The sequence below is a fragment of the Aspergillus karnatakaensis genome (genome assembly GCF_047715665.1).
Source record: "Aspergillus karnatakaensis strain CBS 102800 unplaced genomic scaffold BJY04scaffold_35, whole genome shotgun sequence".
Classification (NCBI taxonomy): domain Eukaryota; kingdom Fungi; phylum Ascomycota; class Eurotiomycetes; order Eurotiales; family Aspergillaceae; genus Aspergillus; species Aspergillus karnatakaensis.
This window is the reverse complement of record NW_027395747.1, coordinates 188,545-207,725: the sequence shown is the minus strand read 5'-3', so window position 1 is coordinate 207,725 and position 19,181 is coordinate 188,545. Positions and strand designations below refer to the sequence as shown.

The 19,181-nt window shown below is 49.9% G+C and overlaps 11 protein-coding genes across 11 annotated transcripts; 8 read left to right on the top strand and 3 right to left on the bottom strand.

The window, feature by feature from the left end:
* Positions 1 to 110: 110 nt before the first annotated feature.
* On the top strand, positions 111 to 3,925 carry BJY04DRAFT_208474 (uncharacterized protein; the record flags this gene model as incomplete). The annotated part of the gene is made up of 13 exons (XM_073713994.1): positions 111 to 256; positions 508 to 733; positions 783 to 845; positions 894 to 1,181; positions 1,245 to 1,492; positions 1,532 to 1,666; positions 1,714 to 2,273; positions 2,307 to 2,374; positions 2,408 to 2,977; positions 3,014 to 3,082; positions 3,116 to 3,279; positions 3,313 to 3,445; positions 3,476 to 3,925. 13 exons carry the CDS (start codon positions 111 to 113, stop codon positions 3,923 to 3,925), a joined length of 3,120 nt encoding a protein of 1,039 aa, XP_073569592.1.
* Positions 3,926 to 4,766: 841 nt separating this feature from the next.
* Positions 4,767 to 5,255, top strand: BJY04DRAFT_219860 (4F5 domain protein; the record flags this gene model as incomplete). The annotated part of the gene is made up of 3 exons (XM_073716715.1): positions 4,767 to 4,829; positions 4,915 to 4,999; positions 5,212 to 5,255. The coding sequence occupies 3 exons, from the start codon at positions 4,767 to 4,769 to the stop codon at positions 5,253 to 5,255; spliced, it is 192 nt and encodes a 63-aa protein (XP_073569591.1).
* Positions 5,206 to 6,892, bottom strand: BJY04DRAFT_89459 (uncharacterized protein). Its single transcript, XM_073721255.1, has one exon. The coding sequence runs from the start codon at positions 6,810 to 6,812 to the stop codon at positions 5,733 to 5,735; it is 1,080 nt and encodes a 359-aa protein (XP_073569590.1). The 5' UTR covers positions 6,813 to 6,892; the 3' UTR covers positions 5,206 to 5,732.
* Positions 6,893 to 6,936: 44 nt separating this feature from the next.
* BJY04DRAFT_192926 (guided entry of tail-anchored proteins factor 1) lies at positions 6,937 to 8,004 on the top strand. Its single transcript, XM_073711835.1, has 3 exons — positions 6,937 to 7,238; positions 7,293 to 7,479; positions 7,553 to 8,004. Exons 1-3 carry the CDS (start codon positions 7,152 to 7,154, stop codon positions 7,870 to 7,872), a joined length of 594 nt encoding a protein of 197 aa, XP_073569589.1. The 5' UTR covers positions 6,937 to 7,151; the 3' UTR covers positions 7,873 to 8,004.
* Positions 7,765 to 8,414, bottom strand: BJY04DRAFT_89457 (uncharacterized protein). Its single transcript, XM_073721254.1, has 2 exons — positions 8,282 to 8,414; positions 7,765 to 8,219 (listed from the first exon to the last, which is right to left on the bottom strand). The coding sequence occupies exons 1-2, from the start codon at positions 8,323 to 8,325 to the stop codon at positions 7,889 to 7,891; spliced, it is 375 nt and encodes a 124-aa protein (XP_073569588.1). The 5' UTR covers positions 8,326 to 8,414; the 3' UTR covers positions 7,765 to 7,888.
* A 380-nt stretch (positions 8,415 to 8,794) lies between these two features.
* BJY04DRAFT_89375 (uncharacterized protein) lies at positions 8,795 to 11,589 on the top strand. Its single transcript, XM_073721252.1, has 6 exons — positions 8,795 to 9,187; positions 9,232 to 10,089; positions 10,138 to 10,539; positions 10,591 to 10,826; positions 10,877 to 11,077; positions 11,135 to 11,589. Exons 1-6 carry the CDS (start codon positions 9,012 to 9,014, stop codon positions 11,287 to 11,289), a joined length of 2,028 nt encoding a protein of 675 aa, XP_073569587.1. The 5' UTR covers positions 8,795 to 9,011; the 3' UTR covers positions 11,290 to 11,589.
* On the top strand, positions 11,501 to 13,756 carry BJY04DRAFT_89404 (pentachlorophenol 4-monooxygenase). The gene is made up of 4 exons (XM_073721253.1): positions 11,501 to 11,868; positions 11,918 to 12,317; positions 12,368 to 12,718; positions 12,770 to 13,756. Exons 1-4 carry the CDS (start codon positions 11,763 to 11,765, stop codon positions 13,620 to 13,622), a joined length of 1,710 nt encoding a protein of 569 aa, XP_073569586.1. The 5' UTR covers positions 11,501 to 11,762; the 3' UTR covers positions 13,623 to 13,756.
* On the top strand, positions 13,757 to 14,346 carry BJY04DRAFT_89371 (uncharacterized protein). Its single transcript, XM_073721250.1, has 2 exons — positions 13,757 to 14,022; positions 14,101 to 14,346. Exons 1-2 carry the CDS (start codon positions 13,891 to 13,893, stop codon positions 14,227 to 14,229), a joined length of 261 nt encoding a protein of 86 aa, XP_073569585.1. The 5' UTR covers positions 13,757 to 13,890; the 3' UTR covers positions 14,230 to 14,346.
* Positions 14,347 to 15,417, top strand: BJY04DRAFT_89372 (uncharacterized protein). The gene is made up of 2 exons (XM_073721251.1): positions 14,347 to 14,858; positions 14,916 to 15,417. The coding sequence occupies exons 1-2, from the start codon at positions 14,464 to 14,466 to the stop codon at positions 15,304 to 15,306; spliced, it is 786 nt and encodes a 261-aa protein (XP_073569584.1). The 5' UTR covers positions 14,347 to 14,463; the 3' UTR covers positions 15,307 to 15,417.
* Positions 15,418 to 15,625: 208 nt separating this feature from the next.
* BJY04DRAFT_219854 (chaperonin 10-like protein) lies at positions 15,626 to 17,037 on the top strand (the record flags this gene model as incomplete). The annotated part of the gene is made up of 4 exons (XM_073716714.1): positions 15,626 to 15,770; positions 15,824 to 16,623; positions 16,733 to 16,838; positions 16,892 to 17,037. 4 exons carry the CDS (start codon positions 15,626 to 15,628, stop codon positions 17,035 to 17,037), a joined length of 1,197 nt encoding a protein of 398 aa, XP_073569583.1.
* Positions 17,038 to 17,121: 84 nt separating this feature from the next.
* On the bottom strand, positions 17,122 to 19,167 carry BJY04DRAFT_228935 (thiamine pyrophosphate-binding protein; the record flags this gene model as incomplete). The annotated part of the gene is made up of 4 exons (XM_073718952.1): positions 18,874 to 19,167; positions 18,558 to 18,790; positions 18,297 to 18,493; positions 17,122 to 18,246 (listed from the first exon to the last, which is right to left on the bottom strand). The coding sequence occupies exons 1-4, from the start codon at positions 19,128 to 19,130 to the stop codon at positions 17,122 to 17,124; spliced, it is 1,812 nt and encodes a 603-aa protein (XP_073569582.1). The 5' UTR covers positions 19,131 to 19,167.
* Between the last annotated feature and the right edge of the window lie 14 nt (positions 19,168 to 19,181).

Here is a 19,181-nt window from a genome sequence, read left to right as displayed (position 1 = left end):
CAACGAGGGGAATCTAGCTAATATGAAAGCAGATTAAGTGTATCGGCTCCAGGAAACCCAAGAAGCACTGTCCGACTCTCATCGCTCAATAACTGGGCGATGACTCCGAAATGGGTCGGCCTTGCTTAGGCGAGGGTCTTTGCATCTTGCGAGGCGCTTTCGGTGTCTGCCCAATCAGCCCAGGCACACAGCCGCCTGTAAAACACCAACAAGAGCTGGTTGCTCAGACCTTGGGTCTCCCACTCCAGAATGAGTGGTAAGCACAGAAGCTTTCGATATATGTAGGAGGGGATGCGGCCTGAATCTCAAAGATACCTACGTCGCAGCTCTATACTGTACTATAATGGTAAATCCGTCGCCGAGACAAAAGAAACCATGTGCTAATGTAACTTAGGCTAACCATTTACAGCCTGACACTTTCTTGCACACACTTGTGTCAGGAAAAGAGCCAAAGATAGAGTGAGAATCTTCCATTATTCGTGTTAGAATCTAGCTCATGTGATGCAGTATTGTTGCCATTCATGGCCTTAACCCAAAGAACAAAGAACGACATGCGGAACGGACTTGGGAGGTTGATGGTAAGATATGGCTGAGAGACTTCCTTCCGAAGCAACTACCCCAGGCCAGGATAATGCTCTTTGGATACAACTCCAGCGTCACCGTTCGATCCTCCGCCGCTGGGGTACGTGAGCAAGCACAGAACTTGCTCAGCAAACTGTGGCTTGATAGACAGGTGAGCAGGTTATACTTAGTGCGAAAGCATCATGCCTGACCCTTACCAGAATGATGAGAACAGGCCTCTTATTTTCGTCGCACACAGCCTAGGCGGTATCATAGTGAAGGAGGTATAGTGGCTTGCGCCTGTTTCCCTGATAAAGCCCTAACTCCGTCAGGCACTTGTGCAAGCAAAGCTTGGCTCGACATATAGCTCGATTCAACTAGCAACGTACGGCATAGCATTTTTTGGCACTCCTCATCGTGGGAGTCAGCTTGCAAAACTAGGCGAGACCATGGCGAAGGCCGTGAGAGCCATCCTCAGAACTCCAAACAACACCTTCATCAACGCTCTCAAAGAGAACGACTTATATGCGAACGAGCTGTCGGCAAATTTTCAGCAACTATTAGAGGACTATAAATATATAAACTTCTACGAAACTTTACCTTTGAGAAGCCTGGGACTGGTATGTTTCCTTCTCTGCGTGAGCTACGTACCTTTATACTCACGTTTCATCCTCTTTGAGTAGATTGTCGAGAAGCAGTCAGCGATATTCGGTCTCCCAGACTCTCGTGAGATAACGGTGGCGCTAGCGGGAGACCATGAAACTATATGCAGATACCCAAGCGAAGACGATGATAATTATAAGCACGTCTCGGGATTGATTATCAAGCTCGCTGCCATAGCGATGAACGACTGTGACGAAGGGTCCTTGTTCGGTTATTCAAGCAAGGGATCTATTCTTGTCGGGGAGGACTATGAGCCCAAAGTCTGCAAGTCAGCCATTAAACCTGCTCCCAGATGCTAAGCTAATAGATACAAAGGTATGATTCCATTTGCCCAGAATCCAGGGTTTGTAGATCGCTTCGAAAGTATGGATCAGCTGAAAGAGAAGACGTTTTCCCTTGGGACTACTCCTCGCATCGCACTTTTTGGCTTAGGTGGTGTAGGGCAAGTACTCCTAGGATAGGTGTTAAGGAGTTTACTGACATAATCAGGAAATCCCAAATCGCTATTGAATTAGCCCACCAAGTTTGGACTGAGTCCCGAGCTTCAGTGTTTTGGGTCAGTGCAAGCAGTATTGATCGCTTTCGCGAAGGGTATGGCACAATTTTTGACGAATACATCGACCCTAAATCGGATGCCAAGTGTGATAAGCTTGCCCGTGTTAAGGAATGGTTTGAGAAAAAGCGTACTGATTGGGTCTTGATCATCGATAATGCGGACGAAACATCCCTCTTTGAGCCGAAAAAGCCAGGAAAGCAGGCTGACCAGAGCCAGTCAGTCTTGGAATTCCTCCCTGAGAGCCATCACGGAACTATTCTTGTCACCACACGAAACAGGGCGGCTGGCCTCAAATTCACCAAGGGAGCGGCGAATGCTCTTATAGAGGTGAAAACCATGACGAACGTGGAGTCAAAGCGCCTCATCCAGAATAGCATGACGGATCATGTTCTTGAAGAGAGAGAAATAGACGAATTGTCCGCATTGCTAGGGCATTTGCCACTTGCTATCGTCCAGGCCGCTGCTTTTATGCAGGAAAATTCCATGGGCGTTGGTGAATATATCGAGCTATATAACGACAGCGAAGAAACAAGCATGGACCTACTCTGCGAGCCCTTTGAGACACTGGGAAGAGACACCGGAGTTCCAAACGCCGTGGCTACAACGCTTATCATGTCCATTGATCAGATCAAGGAGCGCGATCCCAAGGCTATAGAGATCTTATACCTCGTTGCTTTTCTCGATAGGAACGAGGTACCCAAGAGCTTGATTCAGCATAAGATCAAGCGGCCACTGGACTTGGCCAAGGCCCTAGGAACTCTGAAAGCTTTCTCTTTGATTGTGCCGACTGCTGGCAAGGGGAACTTCTCTTTCCACAGACTTGTGCAGTTAGTGCTGCGGAAGTGGCTGATCCTTGAGAATCAGTTTGAAGAGAGATCAATACAGGCTATGGAACTATTGGACGAGGTGTACCCTGATGCGACTTTTGAGAATTGGGGCACTTGTGCAGCGTACCTACCACATGCCCAGTCAGTCCTTTCGCTCATTTCCAACCCAGAAGGCGAATCACGAAGAAAGCGAATCCATCTGCAGGAGGGCATAGCCTACTACTTCTGGTCCCAGGGACGGAGTGAAGAGGCTGAAAGGCTAGATACGCAGCTAGTGGAAGATAAAAAGCAAGAGTTCGGGCCTGAGCACCCAGAGACTCTAGAAAGTATTGCTGGCCTAGCTGCGACATACTATGACCAAGCCAGGTGGGTGGAAGCTGAGAAGCTTGACTCCTACATCGTTGAGACAAGGAAAAAGATCCTCGGGCTTCGCGACAGGTTAACTTTGACCAGCATGTCGAACCTAGCCACTACAGTTGAAACCCAAGGTCGAATGGAAGAATCCGAGAGACTCAGATTAGAGGTTCTTGAGATCGCGAAATCCGAGTTTGGCGAGCAAGACGAACAGACAATTACCGCGATGGCTAATCTAGGACCACTCTATCTCGATACTGGCAAATTAGACGAAGCGACTCTGTTAACGCAACATGTTTTGCGTTTCAGGATGGCAAAGTTCGGTCCCGAACACCAGTTTACCCTCACCAGCTCGAGTATTCTGTCGGAGATCTACAAGGCGCAGGGGAAGCTGGAAGACGCAGAGAAATTAGCGCTTCAAACGTGGAAGGCGAGAGAGATCTCCCTTGGTAAAAAGCATCCCGAGACCTACGCCAGCATGACGGTACTGGCGAACATATACTACGATCAAGAGAAATTCAACGAAGCGGAGGCACTACTACTGCGCATGATCGAAGGCAGCGAGCAGCAAAATAGCTTAGATTACGACGTACTCAACAGAAAGCTGCGACTCGCAGATGTATACGTTAAACAAGGACACGAGCAGAAAGCGGAGGAACAGCAAAGAGAAGCATTGAACGCCAGCATCAAGTCCCTTGGACCTGATCATGCCTTCACGCTAAAGTGTCTCTATTTTATTGCCATCACCCACAAACGACAGAACAGAGACTCTGAAGCGATACAGCTGATGGCCCAGGTCACGCACCGGGAAGAGAAAATTCTAGGGGCTTTTCATGACGATACATTGCAATCAATGCATATGTTGACAGAGTGGTGTGGAGACGACGTTGGAATAGAGAAGCTTTTGGAAATCGAGGCCAAAGAGGAGAGGCCGACAATTGGTAATGAATGGATTCTGGTTTAACAGTTTAGTCTTCAATCGAGACTTGCTCGGTTTGACTACTTGTTATATGAAGACCTCTAGAGATGCGATACAATACGCATTGCGATACCTCCGAGCAGACGACCGGTTTGAACTTCACGAGTCGAGCTGTCCCCGAGCTGACACAATGCAAGGACCGCCCTGGAGACTGTCGGAATAGCCTCGGATGCGAAAGAAATGGAGGCCGATTTCTGCTGGATTCTTGCCAACAACATTAACTGTGAAGGAACTCAGGATATACCGGCGTTTGACAAGGATTTCGGCGCTGGGTTGTAAGCTCCTTGATGGCGCATTAGAATATATTATACCCTCTGAGGAAGATATCACCACCGAAACCACGAACCCACATGCACGGCCACCCCCGTAGCTTCGTCTGATGGGGATGCAGCGGCACTTAGTGGCGAGCGTGAAGAGAAGAGCGAAGCTGACGATAGAGCCATCAATACGGCAGTTATGTAGAGTTGCTAGTGAGAATGTGATTATTTTGGTTTTTACAGCTAGGCTGATGTCTTTTAAGAGCATAAGTGATTCAAGTTGCTGTCGCGCGACTCAAAAAAACAGTAGTCGCAGAGCAAAGTAAAGCCCTCTATAGCATTAGCCTCCTAGCCGGCAAAATGGACTAACCGTCCAATCAAGAGAGCTACAATTTCAGCTCATTTTACCAACTTCCTTAGAGCCAATACTTTTAAGCGACCCCAAAATAGCAGCCGTACCAGCGCTTAAATCTCCCTCCAGGAAGAAATCCCTCAGCCTCAGCAAACGCCCTCGGTACCCCCTTATCCCCATCGTCAACCCATCAGTGGCCCCCTCCGCAACATTCAAAATGACCCGTGGCAACCAGCGAGACCGAGACCGACAAAAGAACCTCGAGAAGCAGGCAAAGCTAGTTAGTGTTTTCCCCCTCGCAACCCTTTTCTTTCATGCGCTCCTACAAAGAATTCCCGGCTAACATTGCACAACCCCTTTATTAGAAAGCCGGCAATCAGCTCTCCGGCACCCAGTTCCAGAAGAAGAAGGAAGATGATGCGCAGAAGATGAGAGACAAGCAGGCGAAGGGTAAGTCCACTTGGTTCCTTTGAACGGGTTTTGTCCAATCGCGCGCACAGGGAGGGGTACTGGCTCTTTGTTCTGCAAGGCGCTGTTCCTGCCCTGGTCACTCGCGCATCATCCTCGGAATGCTTGATTCCTGACTGCTGTTGTCTTATTCGCTGTTTATTCTACGATGACTGCTGAGGGGAAATGCGACTAACTTTTATTCTCTATAACAGCCGACGCAAAGAAGGCCGCTGAGGCCGCGGGGGGGAAGAAGTGACATCGCGCATCGCCTGTTTCGATCTGGGGCTACGAGTTATATTCGCTGCCGATGCATACTACGCTGGCTTGATGGGCTGTTCGCATACTTGGTTCTCCGCTGTCCCTTTCGCGATGGATCAGTAGTCGGTTCTCCTGGTGGGCGCTTCGCGCATCGGTTTTTCTACCGTCTCCCAAGTCTGTGTCTGGAATCGTTAGCTCGATGGTGTGATGGATATACTTGAGGTTGAGGGGTTCGGGTTTTGAGAAACGTTCAGTGGAGCACGGTATATATCGGCGGGTATAACGTGGAATCTCAGGACTATGGCATGCGCATGTTGCTTTGACGATAGCTACGCTTGATTTGTTAGCGAGGCGTTTTAATGAAGATCTGAAGCGTTTGGTCTGATTATGCGAGTATTTACTAGACTAGATGGACGCGGCGGGTATATACTATGGTGTAGGAAGGAAGGCTTTACTTGGGACCAATCGGTCAAGGTCATGCATGCGGTGTATTGGTGCTTTGAACCCAGTGAGCTCGTGCTCTATCGAGCCATGTCTTCCATGCCGTTGCTGGCTTACTCCCGCTGTATTGCGGTTCGTTTGGTTCGAGGGAGCTGCGCAGGATGTCCCACGGGTATACCTGCGACTCTTCTAGCGAGCGCAGCAGATCCAACCCTCGAAGAGAAAGCTCGATGAAGGTCCATATACTCTCACCCTCCCACCCTACATTCACCGCAAACCGAGCCACCTTACTCACAGTATCAACCCGTAGAGCTGTATCCGGCACTACATTCAACAGATACAAGAGGAACATCAGCCCCGATATATCCGCAGGATGCGCAAGACACCAGTCGAGGGTGGGCGCGATAATCGATCGCGCCAGTGGAATGCCCCAGCCTTTCCCTCCTCCTCGGCCCCGCTCAGATAGTATATGATGCATCTGTCGCATGTAACTGAAGGCATAGTAGTTTCTGGGGTGTGAATCTCCGGCACGCAGCACGACAGATAGTTCAACATGGATAAGCTCTTGTAGCTCGTGTACGTCCGGTGAGTGTGCCCGGACAAGGTGTGTTCGGATCCATTTGCGATGCTGCCACAGTGTCGGGGACTTGGTGTGTCGATGCAGTCGGGAGGTGAGGTATGTTGTCAACAGGGACAGCTCGGTATGCAAAGCCGGGATGTACCTCTCCTGATTCAGTTCCAGTAAAGCGGATAGACGCTTCTTCCTCCAATTACATGCTGTCAGGTGTTCGCAGTCGAAGAGTAGGATAATTTCGGAAGCGAAAACGAGTTTGCTGTCCAGGTCGTTACTGAATCTTCCTCCTTCAGACCCCTCAGAAGACAGTCCGCCATCATCCTGTTTCCATGATTGTAATCCGTCAAAGAACACTCGTCGTGCGATGACGAACGCCTGAACTAGGTACTTCTTCGTTATCCCGACCGCATCGCCATCTTCAAGTATTGGACCAAATGCCGGCGGGAGGATCTCAAATTCGAGCACGCGGTCATGTCTGTTCGCAAAAATGCGTGACAGATCTCGAAAGGCATCGGTTTGTGACGGACATTGGGAGATCATTGAGAAGCTGAAGCATCGAGGGAGTCATGGGGGTGAGAGCTCCCCGCTGTGAAGCCGGAGGTCAGAAACGCCGCCCGCCGAAGAAAGTCTGTCCACTGTCAACGTGACAACGTCATTTGCGCAACTCAAGATCGTCAGCTCAACAATTTATCTCTAGAGCTGTCGCTGGTCACTCAGTAACAGTAATAATACCTCCAGGACATTTTGTTTCCTCTCCTGAAATCCCGTGAGACAGTGTTGGGACACCACCTGCCCAGGACTTCCTTTGGTCTCGCTTCGTGCTCCCACAAACCAACACCCCAATCGACCCCGGTGCTTGACCGGACAAACCTCGCAATCATGATTCCCCTCATTTGGACGATCTTCATCCTGCATATCGCGATCTTCCTCATCAACACAATTGGCGCCGCTACAATTGATAACCTGGTATGCCATTCCCTTGCCCACCTTGCGGACACGACTAACGCACTGCAATGACAGCTATGGCTCCTCTACCTGAAGCTCCCCACATCGTTATACGCAACCGCTCAAGAGCAAAGCGAAGCGAAGCGCGAGGTCGTCCAGCTCAAACGGGAGATGAACAACACCAGCTCCCAGGATGAATTCGCGAAGTGGGCCAAGTTGCGCCGGCGACATGACAAAGCAATGAGCGATTATGAGGCTTTGAGTACGTTCTCTTGTCCTGCTTTCATCTAGCTGTATCATTATTATCATGGCCGGCATGCTGACTATATAAACAGACCAGAAACTCTCCTCCCAGAAATCCTCCTTTGAGTGGTTCATCAAAATCGCCCGGTGGCTCAGCACAAACGGCCTCAAGATCTTCATCCAGTTCCGATACTCTAAGACGCCCGTGTTCGCTCTCCCAGGAGGCTGGTTTCCATACCCTGTGGAATGGATTCTGTCGTTTCCTCGTGCCCCCCAAGGCTCCGTCAGCGTTCAAGTTTGGAACAGCGTGTGCGCGACAGCGGTCACGGTCATCGCGGAGATCATCACTGGGGCTGTTCTGCAGGTTACGAAGAGACCTCAGCCTGTTCCATTTGGAGCTAAGACACAATAATGAGCTACGGCTGTGGTTACGTTACGTTTACGTGGAGTTGGCATCGGCATGAGCATTGTAGGATAGAAAATATCTCATTCGCATTTGAAGGTATCTTAGCAGCATAACTGACGACACATGCAATGGTATGTTTGTCAGATAAGAAACAATCGTTTATCGTCAATAACTCTACCGTAGTAGGAGTCTCAGGGCTTGACTCTATGATTGGTATATCATCATGTAAACCCATCGCATGTTCAGAAAAGGAGAAAAGGGAATGAAAAAGAAAAGGGAAAAGGGTAGAAAAAAAAGGCATCAAGTCAAAGGGGAAGAGTATCAACGCGAGTCCGGCCCCTTCGACAGAGCATCTGCAACCGCACCCTCACACATAAGCAAGAGCACAAATCACCGCTTTCAATAAGCTACAGACCCAAAAAGGTATGATGAACTCCTCGCCTCAAGAATGAGCCCCATTGAGTTACCCGACCCCTTCAAAAGAAGAAATCGAGCAATCGCATGACTATCCAACCACGACGAAAAGCAACCCAATAGATCTCCTCTCCAGCACCCGCCACACCACCATTGTTTCCACCCACCACACGGAAGGCGTCGGGTATGGCCGCAGCACCGGGAGGAAAGAGGGCAGTAAGCCGCTATCGAATTGCTTTTATGGCGGCGCGTTTCCGCAATGCCTGTGCCGTTGCTGAGCAAGAGGGCACAGGGTGTCCGGGGACTTTCTCCCAAAGCGGAAGTCTTCTTGAGAGACAAGAAGAAAGAGAATTGAAGATAATTCTCTGTGTGTGAGCTTTGAATGCGATTCTTTGAGCGAGGAGTTGAAGAGAAGGAAGGAAGAGAAAAATATTGAGCTCGAGAAATTTCTTGACTTGGTTGGTGGAGTGATGGTCATGTGAGGAGCTAGTGTGTATTTGGGATAGTGTGTATGGCTTCTTGGCATCATTGTCTTGCTCCAGTATCTGGCTGGCTGCGCGCGAGATCTCAGCAACGATTGGGACAATGTGACTACTCCAACTATCGGGCCTTATGAATGATGATTTATTGGTAAAGCATGCTCTGTTATTTTTGAGCTAGATCTTGGGAGGGCAAATATTCCGACATCTGGCAGCGAGGTTCTCCAAACCCAAAATATATTTTGATGCAAGATGCATTCAACACAGTCATCACACCATGATCGCAAGCGAAGGAGGGTGAACGTTGCTTGTAATCGGTGCCGATCTCACAAAGTCCGCTGCGATGGTGCTCGGCCAGACTGTGGCAACTGTCGCCGTCATCGAGAGATATGCTTATACAATGACGAGGCTAGCGCACCGATTTCAGAGTAAGTGAAGCTACCGGTAAAAGTCATTGTCTAAGCTTTCGCAGTTCGCCAGGTGCACAGGCCGGCCAAGATGAGAATACACAATCGCATTTGGATTACACCATAGCGGAGCCAATGACATCTGGCGATCGGTTCGAGCCTGAAGCTACGGCAATGGGTCTTGCTGCTCGTATGATTGACCATGCCGATGAATCAGGTGAGGTGTTCTATGGCAACTCTTCTGCAATATCTTTTGTGAAGAGTCTACAAGATTCCCTTCGGTCAAAGAATCCTACCTCAGGGCTCCCGAATGGGTTGAACGAAAACGCACCCCGAAGAGCCGCCGATAGAAGTGTTCTTCAGCCTACTAAGATCTCATTGGACCTCCTTCCTCCGCGCGATTTAGCGGATCATTTAGTCGATTGCTACTTTCGAAAGATTCACACACTATATCCATTCGTACACAAAGATGCTTTCCTTGAATCCTATTCCTGCACTTGGAGTTCGGATCCTAGTGGGGTGGTTGACTCGAAATATATAGGCCTAGGGCTAGGAGACCCAACAGTCACTGACGCTACATGGTACTATGCGTTGAACATTGTATTTGCCATGGGATGTCAATTCTCAGAGCTTCTTCGAGCTGAGCGACAAGTCATATCCGAAGGTTTCTTCCATCGATGCAAACAAGCTCTTGATGTGGACTACCTTGAGCGGGGTGACTTGGCCTTAGTGCAGGTTATTCTGCTGATATCGCATTATCTACAGGGATCACAAACCCCAAATCGTTGCTGGCATGTCATCGGCACCGCATGTAGACTAGCCCAAGCTATCGGCCTTCATTCAAGCATAGGTGACGAGCGACGATCATTTGCCCAGAAGCAGATTCGAAGGCGAGTCTGGCACGGCTGTAGGATGCTGGACTTGTGAGTTGTCGCCGCACATATCTGCCTATCATGTCTAATAGCCTCCAGAGGAGCTAGCACCATGCTTGGTCGCCCACCCATGACGTCTAACCGACTATCCGTTCCTCTTCCTGTGGCAATTGATGACCACTATCTGAATGGACATGCAGAGAAGATAGAACAGCCAAGAGGTACATTCTCAAGCGTAGAGTGGTTTATTGCTACATTGAAGTTACATGACCTGCTGCGGAAAATGATCATCTTGTACGAGGATCTTCCTGAAAATTCTGGTGATGCCATCGCGGCTCAGGGTACAGCAATCAATATACACCAAGTTCAGTGCATCACCGAGATCGAACTCGAGTTAGACAACTTTCACTTGAGCCTTCCAAAGCAGCTGAACTGGGAGGGATTGGATCTGAAAACTACGATTGATCCATACTTAAGAGAAAAGTGTCTACTGAAAGCAAGGTGAGACGAAGACTGGAAACATGTTTGAGCACCAGCTGATGTAAATGCAAGATTTATCTACCTCAAGCTTCTGGCGTTCAAGCCATTCCTGTCACAGTCAGTTGATCAAGTGCGAGCCACGACGACACATCCCAGATCGAGCCCTGATACACAAAAGACCGGAATTTATTCCAACCTAACTCTGAATTGTTCAGTCCTGTGCGTTCAGTCAGCCGTTGATCTGACATCCCTGGTACATTATACTTGCGCCACTGATCTGGCAAGCGTTTGGTTCTACAACATTTTCTGTACGGTTATAGCCCGCATTGTCACTGGACCCCAGACTAACGTTGTAAAGATGTTTTTACTGCCGGTCTGGTGCTCATCCTCGCCGAATTTCAAAGCGAAGTTGTGAAGATCGTGACGCGTGAAGCTTTAGATCTCGCCTGGCACAAATGCCAATTAACTCTCGAGTATCTGGAAACAAACAGTATTGTAGCCGAACGCTGTGCTCGGAGCTTAAGTGATATCAAAGCTAAATGCTCGAGGATACAGACTCGTAAGACACTAATCACCCCTTGTCTGACGCCCCTCGCCTCTAACCTAACAGATATAGGCAGCGGGTCCAACTCGTACCAGTCTGATAATGGGTTTACACCAGCCTTTGACGGCGCCCAGGGTGTTTCTGAGTCGTTCTCGGAAAGCGTCTTTGGTGACATCGACCTCAACAATATTTCGCTCGACTGGTCCTGGTTTAATATCGACTATTGACGGTAGCAACTACCTCACAGTCCCAACAGATTATCCTGGACTGGACCAGGAAATGATGCTGAGAAATCAAGCAAACCAAGCAATGCCATTTTGTCGCCGCGCTTGAAATTGTGGTAATCCATGATCGATCATCATGCAGCAGAGTACCCACTTACCGTGACGCTCCGATACCGTCAATACACTTAACAACATACGGGAGGTTTCCGTTCCGGGACCATTACTGACAATACCATATGCTTACTTGCATCTGTTGTCGATTCGAATTACGAGGATGGCCAGCGTAAACGTACCTATGAGACTTATTTCTCGGCTTGTTACTCCCGGCATAGGGGACAAAGGTCGTGCCGCAACAGCCGTGATTTGAAGTATAAAATTGATGCCCCGACCTCGTGAGAAGTGATACAAACCAGTCGGATCTTGTATAGCTCAATCGACTCCATTCTCGCAACTACTGCAATTCTACCGATTTCACAATGGGCGATATTCTCAAAACCGATGTCTTCATCTCTGGCGGTGGTCCTGTTGGTCTGCTCATCGCATATAGTTTGGCCCGACAAGGTGTGAACTCGTTGTTGGTTGGTAAGTATAAACCGCTCTGACTCTGATCTGTTGTACTGATAAAGTGTAGAGCAGCATGACAAGGATCAACAAGCGATGTACGGCCGAGCAACAACACTGTACCCTCGTACCCTTGAGATGCTGGATCAGCTCGATCTACTCGACGGAATGAACCAGGTTGGCTTTGTGGGACGCAGCAGCGTTACCTTCAAAGACGGCAAACGCGTGACCTCTCGTGGATGGCATATCATGTTCGAGCGCCTCAGCGGTACTTACCTTGATTACTGTCTTAACCTACGACAAAAGTACTCGGAAGAGGTGTTTCGAAACGCTTATAAAAGGCTTGGGGGTGATCCATTTATTGGCTGGAAGCTGGAGTCATACTCGGTCGACCATGGAAGCAATGATGACTACAAGGTGTCTTCACACATCCGAAACATCAAAACAGACAAAGTCATGACAGTTAAGAGGTACGAATTTCAACATCACGATAATTAGTGTTGAAGCTAACAGATCATAGTAAATACATAGTGGGTGCCGATGGTGGCCATTCTTTAGTTCGACGGGCGGCCGGCGTTCCATTCGAAGGCGAACACACTAGCTACAGATGGGTGCGCATCGATGGCCGCTTCAAGACCGACATGCCCGATGCAGATTTGGGATTTGCGTCAATTGAGTCTAAGAGCCACGGTAATGTTCTATGGGTTCAACTTGATCATGGGGTCAAGCGGATTGGATTCGCCATGACCAATGCGATGCTTGCTAAATACGGCGAGAGGCTTACTGAAGAAGACGCAAAGCGGGAGGCAGTCAAGGCGATGGAGCCTTTTACCTTGGAGTTTGAGAGTGTGGATTGGTGGACTCTGTACAGGTAAGTCGGCTCCCATGGTACCCCGATACACCGCTAACAGCGATGCTGCAGTATTAATCAACGTGTTGCCGAAACTTTCATCACCAATGACAGGGTCATCCTTGCAGGAGATGCCTGCCACACGCATTCTTCCGGAGCCGCGCAAGGCATGAATACAGGGGTCCACGACGCGGTAAATCTGTCCTGGAAATTGGGTGGAATGGTCAAGGGCTGGTACGAGAACAGCGTGCTCGAAACCTACGACACTGAACGCCGACCAGCCGCTCAACATCTTATCGAACTAGACAAAGCATTTTCGGCTACTATATCCGGCCAGATTCCTGACACTCACAAAGGGCTATACGCAGACGCAAATGAGCTTTTTACCAAGATCTTCGACGAGACAATTCAATTTAACATCGGCCTTGGAATCCACTATGACAAGAGTATCATCAACGAGCCCCCTTCCACCGGTATGGTATCAGCCGGGTGGAGAGCACCTGATGCGCTCATCTACCCACCAGGCTCTCGCTTGCCAGCCCGACTCTTCACCTTAACAAAGAACCAGGGCCAATGGTCTATTTTGATCTTTGCTGGCCAGAGCGCTGAAACCCGCTCTAACCTTGCCGCAACGGTCGACAAGCTGAGCATGTTGACAGAAACGTTGCCCCAAGATATGGTACGATTCTTGACCATCGTCGCGCAAAACGTGACGGAGGGCGACAAGCTTTTCAGCATCACGAGACTCGGATACATGTACTTTGACCAGGACCAGTCAGCACATGCGGCCTATACTGTCTCACCTGGAAAAGGCGCTGTCGTGGTCCTTCGACCTGATGGGCTACTGGCTCATGCAGCAAGTCTAGAGGATGTTGCCGACGTGGTCAAGTTCCTTTCGAAATTGACTCGGGTGGCTAACGTGTGATTGGTTCTTGCGTAGCAGGTGAGAAGACGCGCAGTGTTATTTGTGTTATAGTGAATCCGCGATTATTATATAGATAGATAGCATTGGCCTTTTGGATGTTACCCAATCACTTCGACACCCACTTAAGCTGAGCTAGCCCTAAGACCGTCGTAGCGGGTATGGGTCCCGTTGTTTTCCGAAATTCGACGACGCGCTCCACAGCCTTGAACCTGCAAACATCGTTTCATCTTCTCATCTTCTTGCACTTCATTCATCTTGTGAACATCGCATGGAGAATTTGGCTCTCCGAGGCCATCACTGGCCGAGCGGAATTCCAGCCTGCATAAAACATCATTCTCAAGGCGATCTGACCCTTGACGAGCTCAAGGAGGAGGTAAAAGGGTGGTTTCTCTTTGTCAAGGTAAGCCCAACGAGTTATATATTTACCACCTCTTTAACCTGCTCAAGGAGAGCTGGAGTTCTCGCTTACCCACAACAGATACCAATACCCCTGACGATGGGGAGTATGAACTCCATCAACGACGAGCTCTCATCGAGCAGTGGGCCTCCGCTACACAAGAATTTCGCGATGTACCTATCTTTACCTGATTGCCATATGAAAAGATGATCTAGCCGCTGACCAGGAGAGACATATCATGATCGAGCCCCCATCGACCTCCCTGACGCCGAAGAAAACTTTCACCCCTCTTCCCCTCCACACGGTCTCCGCTATCCACCCGTAGCACTTAAACGCATAGAGAAGACCATCCGAAGATACAACCCAGGAAGCCTCATATGCCTCGCCCCAATCGATCATTGAAACCCACTGAGCCGTGCCCGCTTCATCAAGATCGCCATCTTGATGTACCGCTATGACCTGGAGACAGGACATTGTCTTATTGACTCATATATGCCGAGCGAGGCTATACCTAATCCTACCACGATGAGTATTAATAGAATTGAGGACTTTCCCCGCTGGTCTCATCTCGGAAATGCGGATTTCAGATCCATTTATCTCACCAAGTCTGGAGCTGTTTTGTATAACGGCTATGTGGGACCGTTTATGTTCGTCGATGAAGAAGGTCTACGGACGGGTCGTCTTTCCCTCGTCGAATTCAAGCAAAACGGGGAAATTGGAAACTCTATTCTCATACGGCCGTATAACATGCGCTGGCTGTATCTGAATCTCTTTGTGCTTGGGAAGGGATTAGAGGAGGTAAGAAACTGCGAAGGAGGATACAGACACCAGAACACACCGTACGTGCTAGTCCCATGATCACTTCGTTTTTACATTGTGAGCACTAAGCTTTGTAGAATGGATATGGATGCGCCAATTTTAGATATCCTCTCTCGCGCCCTGGGCGCAAATGAACTTGCTGGCGACATGGCCCTCTGCAATGTTGAGCAATGGCGCGAGGATATCGAGCTCTACGCGTCGGGGTATCTGGCTCTCGAAGCTGCGGGGCTTGGAGAGACATATGATCTCAAGAACTTAGTTGAGCCCGTCACTGTCGAGGGTGTAAGGAAGAGGATATGGGATCGGTTGGAAGCTGGGCTGGATCCGAGGTTTCAGGTTCTCGCAAAGAAAACAGGAGGAGGTATGGTGATGCCAGCTCTTCAGATGAGAGCCCGGGGGCAGATGTCTACAATGAATCCAGTAGAGATGCTGGCTGAGATTGCACGGAGGAAGGGGGGATTGTCATAGGCTGTTTGTCTCTTCTACTCAGTTCGGGAGAGAGCTGCGTAAGTGAGCCAATCACTCAGTGCTACTGAGCTATACAATCCTTCTTTAGGAAGGGGCTTCTCAATACTTTAATCGAAAGATTATCTCTGCATCAAGGGGTAAGCCATAATCATCTACCGTAACCGAGGTCATCTAGTCAGGTAAGCCACAGTGGTGAGGAGAAGTGAGGGGAAAGATCATCCATCATCCTACAACATTCAGCAACCTATAAGAATATTCTGAGACCCAGAAATCAACAAGCAGTTCAAACCAGCCATACCACAAGATTGCATTCATTACCATGCGCGCCGCCCAGTTCCACGCCGCAGGAGATATCCGCGTCGAAGACATCCCTGCTCCAAATGCAACCTCAGACCATAACAAAGTCCTCATCGAAGTCGAATGGTGCGGGATCTGCGGAAGTGATCTGAATGAATATGTCGCAGGTACTCACCTACTCTACCCTAGTATCAGGCTTAAGACGCTAACAAAGCTCCAGGACCCTTTCTCATCCCCTCGACCAAACGAGGTCCGCACCCACTCACGAATGCTATGCTCCCTATAACGATGGGCCATGAGTTTACAGGAAGAATTATCCATATCCCTGGCTCATCTTCAGGGAGAGAATGTACTGGAGCGCGCGATGTACCGCTAAAAATAGGACAAGCAGTCGTCGTCGACCCAAGGTACTACTGCTCCGCATGCTCCCGATGCAACCAAGATGCAACGAACTGCTGCGAGAAATTTGGGTTTCTTGGTCTCTCAGGAGGTGGAGGCCTGCTGTCGGAGGTTGTCGCAGTCAATCCCAAGCATGTCTACATTCTCTCTGAATCTGTACCCGAAGATTTAGACGGGAGTGCAAATGCAGGGAAAGGGATAGACCTAGCGGCCGCCGCCTTGATTGAGCCGCTAGCTACAGCATGGCATGCTGTCAGATTATACGCTGCTACATCTACCTCGTCTGTTCACAGAGATCTCAGCACAACCCCAGCCCTTGTTATCGGCGCCGGCCCGGTGGGAGTGGCTGTGGCATTCGTTCTGCGCGCGTTCGGTGCTCAAACGATCCTCGTGTCAGAGCCGTCAAGGGCAAGGAGGGAGGTGATTTTCGGAACTAGGATTGTTAGTGCGGCTTATAATCCAGCAGATGATAACGTGTCTGAGCGATGTGCGGCTGAAACAGGCGGAGAGGGTGTGGGCGTTGTCTTCGATTGTGCCGGGACGCAGGAGGGGTTTGAGGCTGGGTGTGACAGTTTGAGGTTTAGGGGTGGTTATGTGAATTTGGCTGTGCCGAAGAAGCCGGTATGTTTATCTCTTTCTCTCGCCCTCTTTCTCTTATCTCTGTGCTGGACTGGGATGGAATGAGAGGGAAGAGATGAAGCTTGCACCTGCTAACTGAGTGATTAAACAGCTAACTCTTCCCTTGGGGAGTTTCATGACGAAAGAGCTCACATACCGATCTTCGTTGTCGTATGATGAGAAGGATTTCGGGGAGGTTGTTGATGCCTTTGTCGCTGGTAAGATCTTTGCTCTGATTGAGCTTGATATGGGTGCTGATCGAGATGTGTAGGGCGTTTCACAGGCATCGAGAAGATGATCTCCCGACGGGTTATATTGGAAGATATAGTCGAGCGAGGATTCAAAGAACTGGTTAAGCCGAATGACCATGTCAAGATCCTTGCTACGCCGAAGGATGAGAATCTCAAGTCGAAATAGGAACAGAGTAGTAGCACCACCGCCTAGTAAATCAAGACTGCATAATTTCATAACCAACGCATGGAACGAGAAAAACAACCTAAACTACTCCTTATAATAAACCCTGGGCACATTGTCATAATACGGCACAACAACAACCCCCTCCTCTGTAGTATCCCCAACCATCGCCTGCGTAACCGGATGAACCGGCTTTCTATCCACCACCAACTCAATACAACCAGCCCCCCTCGCACTCTTCAACCTCTCAACAGCAGCCTGCACATCACCCACCTTCTCAACCCTAACAACCCTCTCCTCCCCCAGCCCCAGCCCGTAAGCCACAACCCCAAACCCCATCCCCTTATTCAAAGAACTAATCAACCTCTTCCCATTTCCCTCTCCATAAACCAGATCCTGCCCATTCACACTCATCCCCCACGCCGCATTATTCACCACAACCGTCCACACGTCAACCCCGTGTCTCTTGTACGTGTCGAGTTCCATGAAATGAAACCCCGCAGACCCGTCGCCTTGCAGATTTATCACTGTCCTTTCGGGCGCCGCGATCGCCGCGCCGAGGGCATACCCGAAGCCGTTGCCCAGAAACCCGAGCGCGCCTGTGGCTTTTAGGATGGCAGTTGGCTGGCACAGGTGCAGTGTGTTTGAGGCCCAGATGGCCGCTTCACCGCCGTCGGTGACGATTATGGGTGACTTCGGGAGGTGGGTAAAGAGGGCGTGCAGGGCGTGATAGGGGTGCATAAGGTTGGATTTGGTGGTTGGGTTGTGTGACGTGAAGGGGGAGGGGAGATCCTTGACGCTTGTGACGGTTGCGACCCAGTCTTTATCGACGTTTGAGATCGTGGATGGTGTTGAGGCGAGATGGGTGTTGAGTGTCTCGACAAATTGGCCAATGTCGGAGATGATGCCTAGAGTGACGGGGAGGGTGCGGCCGATTTCTCCACCGTCGATGTCAACGTGGATGAGTTTGCAGATTTCTTGGGCTGGGATTATGGCGCCGCTTTGACCGGCGAGGTACATTCCTGTTCGAGCGCCGAGGAGCAGGACGAGGTCTGGTTGTGGGTGTTTGAGAGGCCTAAGAAGAGCGAGAGAGTCGCTTCCGCCGCCGTAGAGGGGACATTCGGAGGTGAGTATAGAAGAAAGCGTGCATTTCTGCGTGTCGAAGATGGGGATGTGTGCGGTTTTGGAGAGAGTTAGGAGGGCCGTTGTTGCCTGAGTTTGTTAGTTTGTTGTTGTGAAGATGGTTGGAGATATGTATGTACCTGCTTCGACTGTCCTCCGCTCCCAATAATCACAGCTGGTCGAGTTGCTGATTGAATGAGGGATACAGCATCCTTCAGGGCCTCAACATGCGGTCCAGGAGGATATGACAGTGGTGAAGTGATAGATCCCCACGATATCAGCTTCTCATGTACAGGACTGAAAAGTACATCGATCGGGAAGTCCAGCAAGACCGGTCCTATGTTTGTCAACTTCAACTCCATTTCTTAAGAAGGGACACGGAGAAGAAGGATGAAACCCACCAGGCGCTCCCGCCAACGCAGTCCTCACAGCAAACGAAACAATCCTCGGCGCATCCTCCGCATTCGTAACCCGATACGTAAACTTAGTTACAGGCTTCGAAACAACAACTTGATCAAGCGCTCCCTGGAGGGAATTATTCTCTGCGTCTCGTAGAGGCACCGAGGACGTGATGCAAAGAATCGGTGAGCGGTCCGCGAACGCGGTTGCAAGGCCGGGGATGCCGTTTGAAAACCTACTCCTGTCAACAATCTACCTAGCTTTACCCGAGCACATTGCAAGGAGCGCTGAAGATGGAATGAGAAGGGCGTGACGCACCCACTATTTGCCGTAACAAAGCAGACCCCGATCTTCTGTGCTATCTTTGCGTATCCCTCGGCGGCTTGGACGGCGACGGTCTCGTGGCGTGTATCGATTAGTCTGATGCCGACGGAATCAGCGCCCATTAGGAATGCGTCAAGATGACCGCCGTGCAGGCCAAAGGCGACTTCGACGCCGAGGTGCTTGAGGGATTGAGCGAGGAGGTCGCCGCCGGTTAGCTCGCGGGTGGTTGGGTGGGTTAGGGGGAAGGACATTGTTAGTGGTTGTTGGACTGAGATCTTAGAATAGAAGGAACAGGCTTTGTG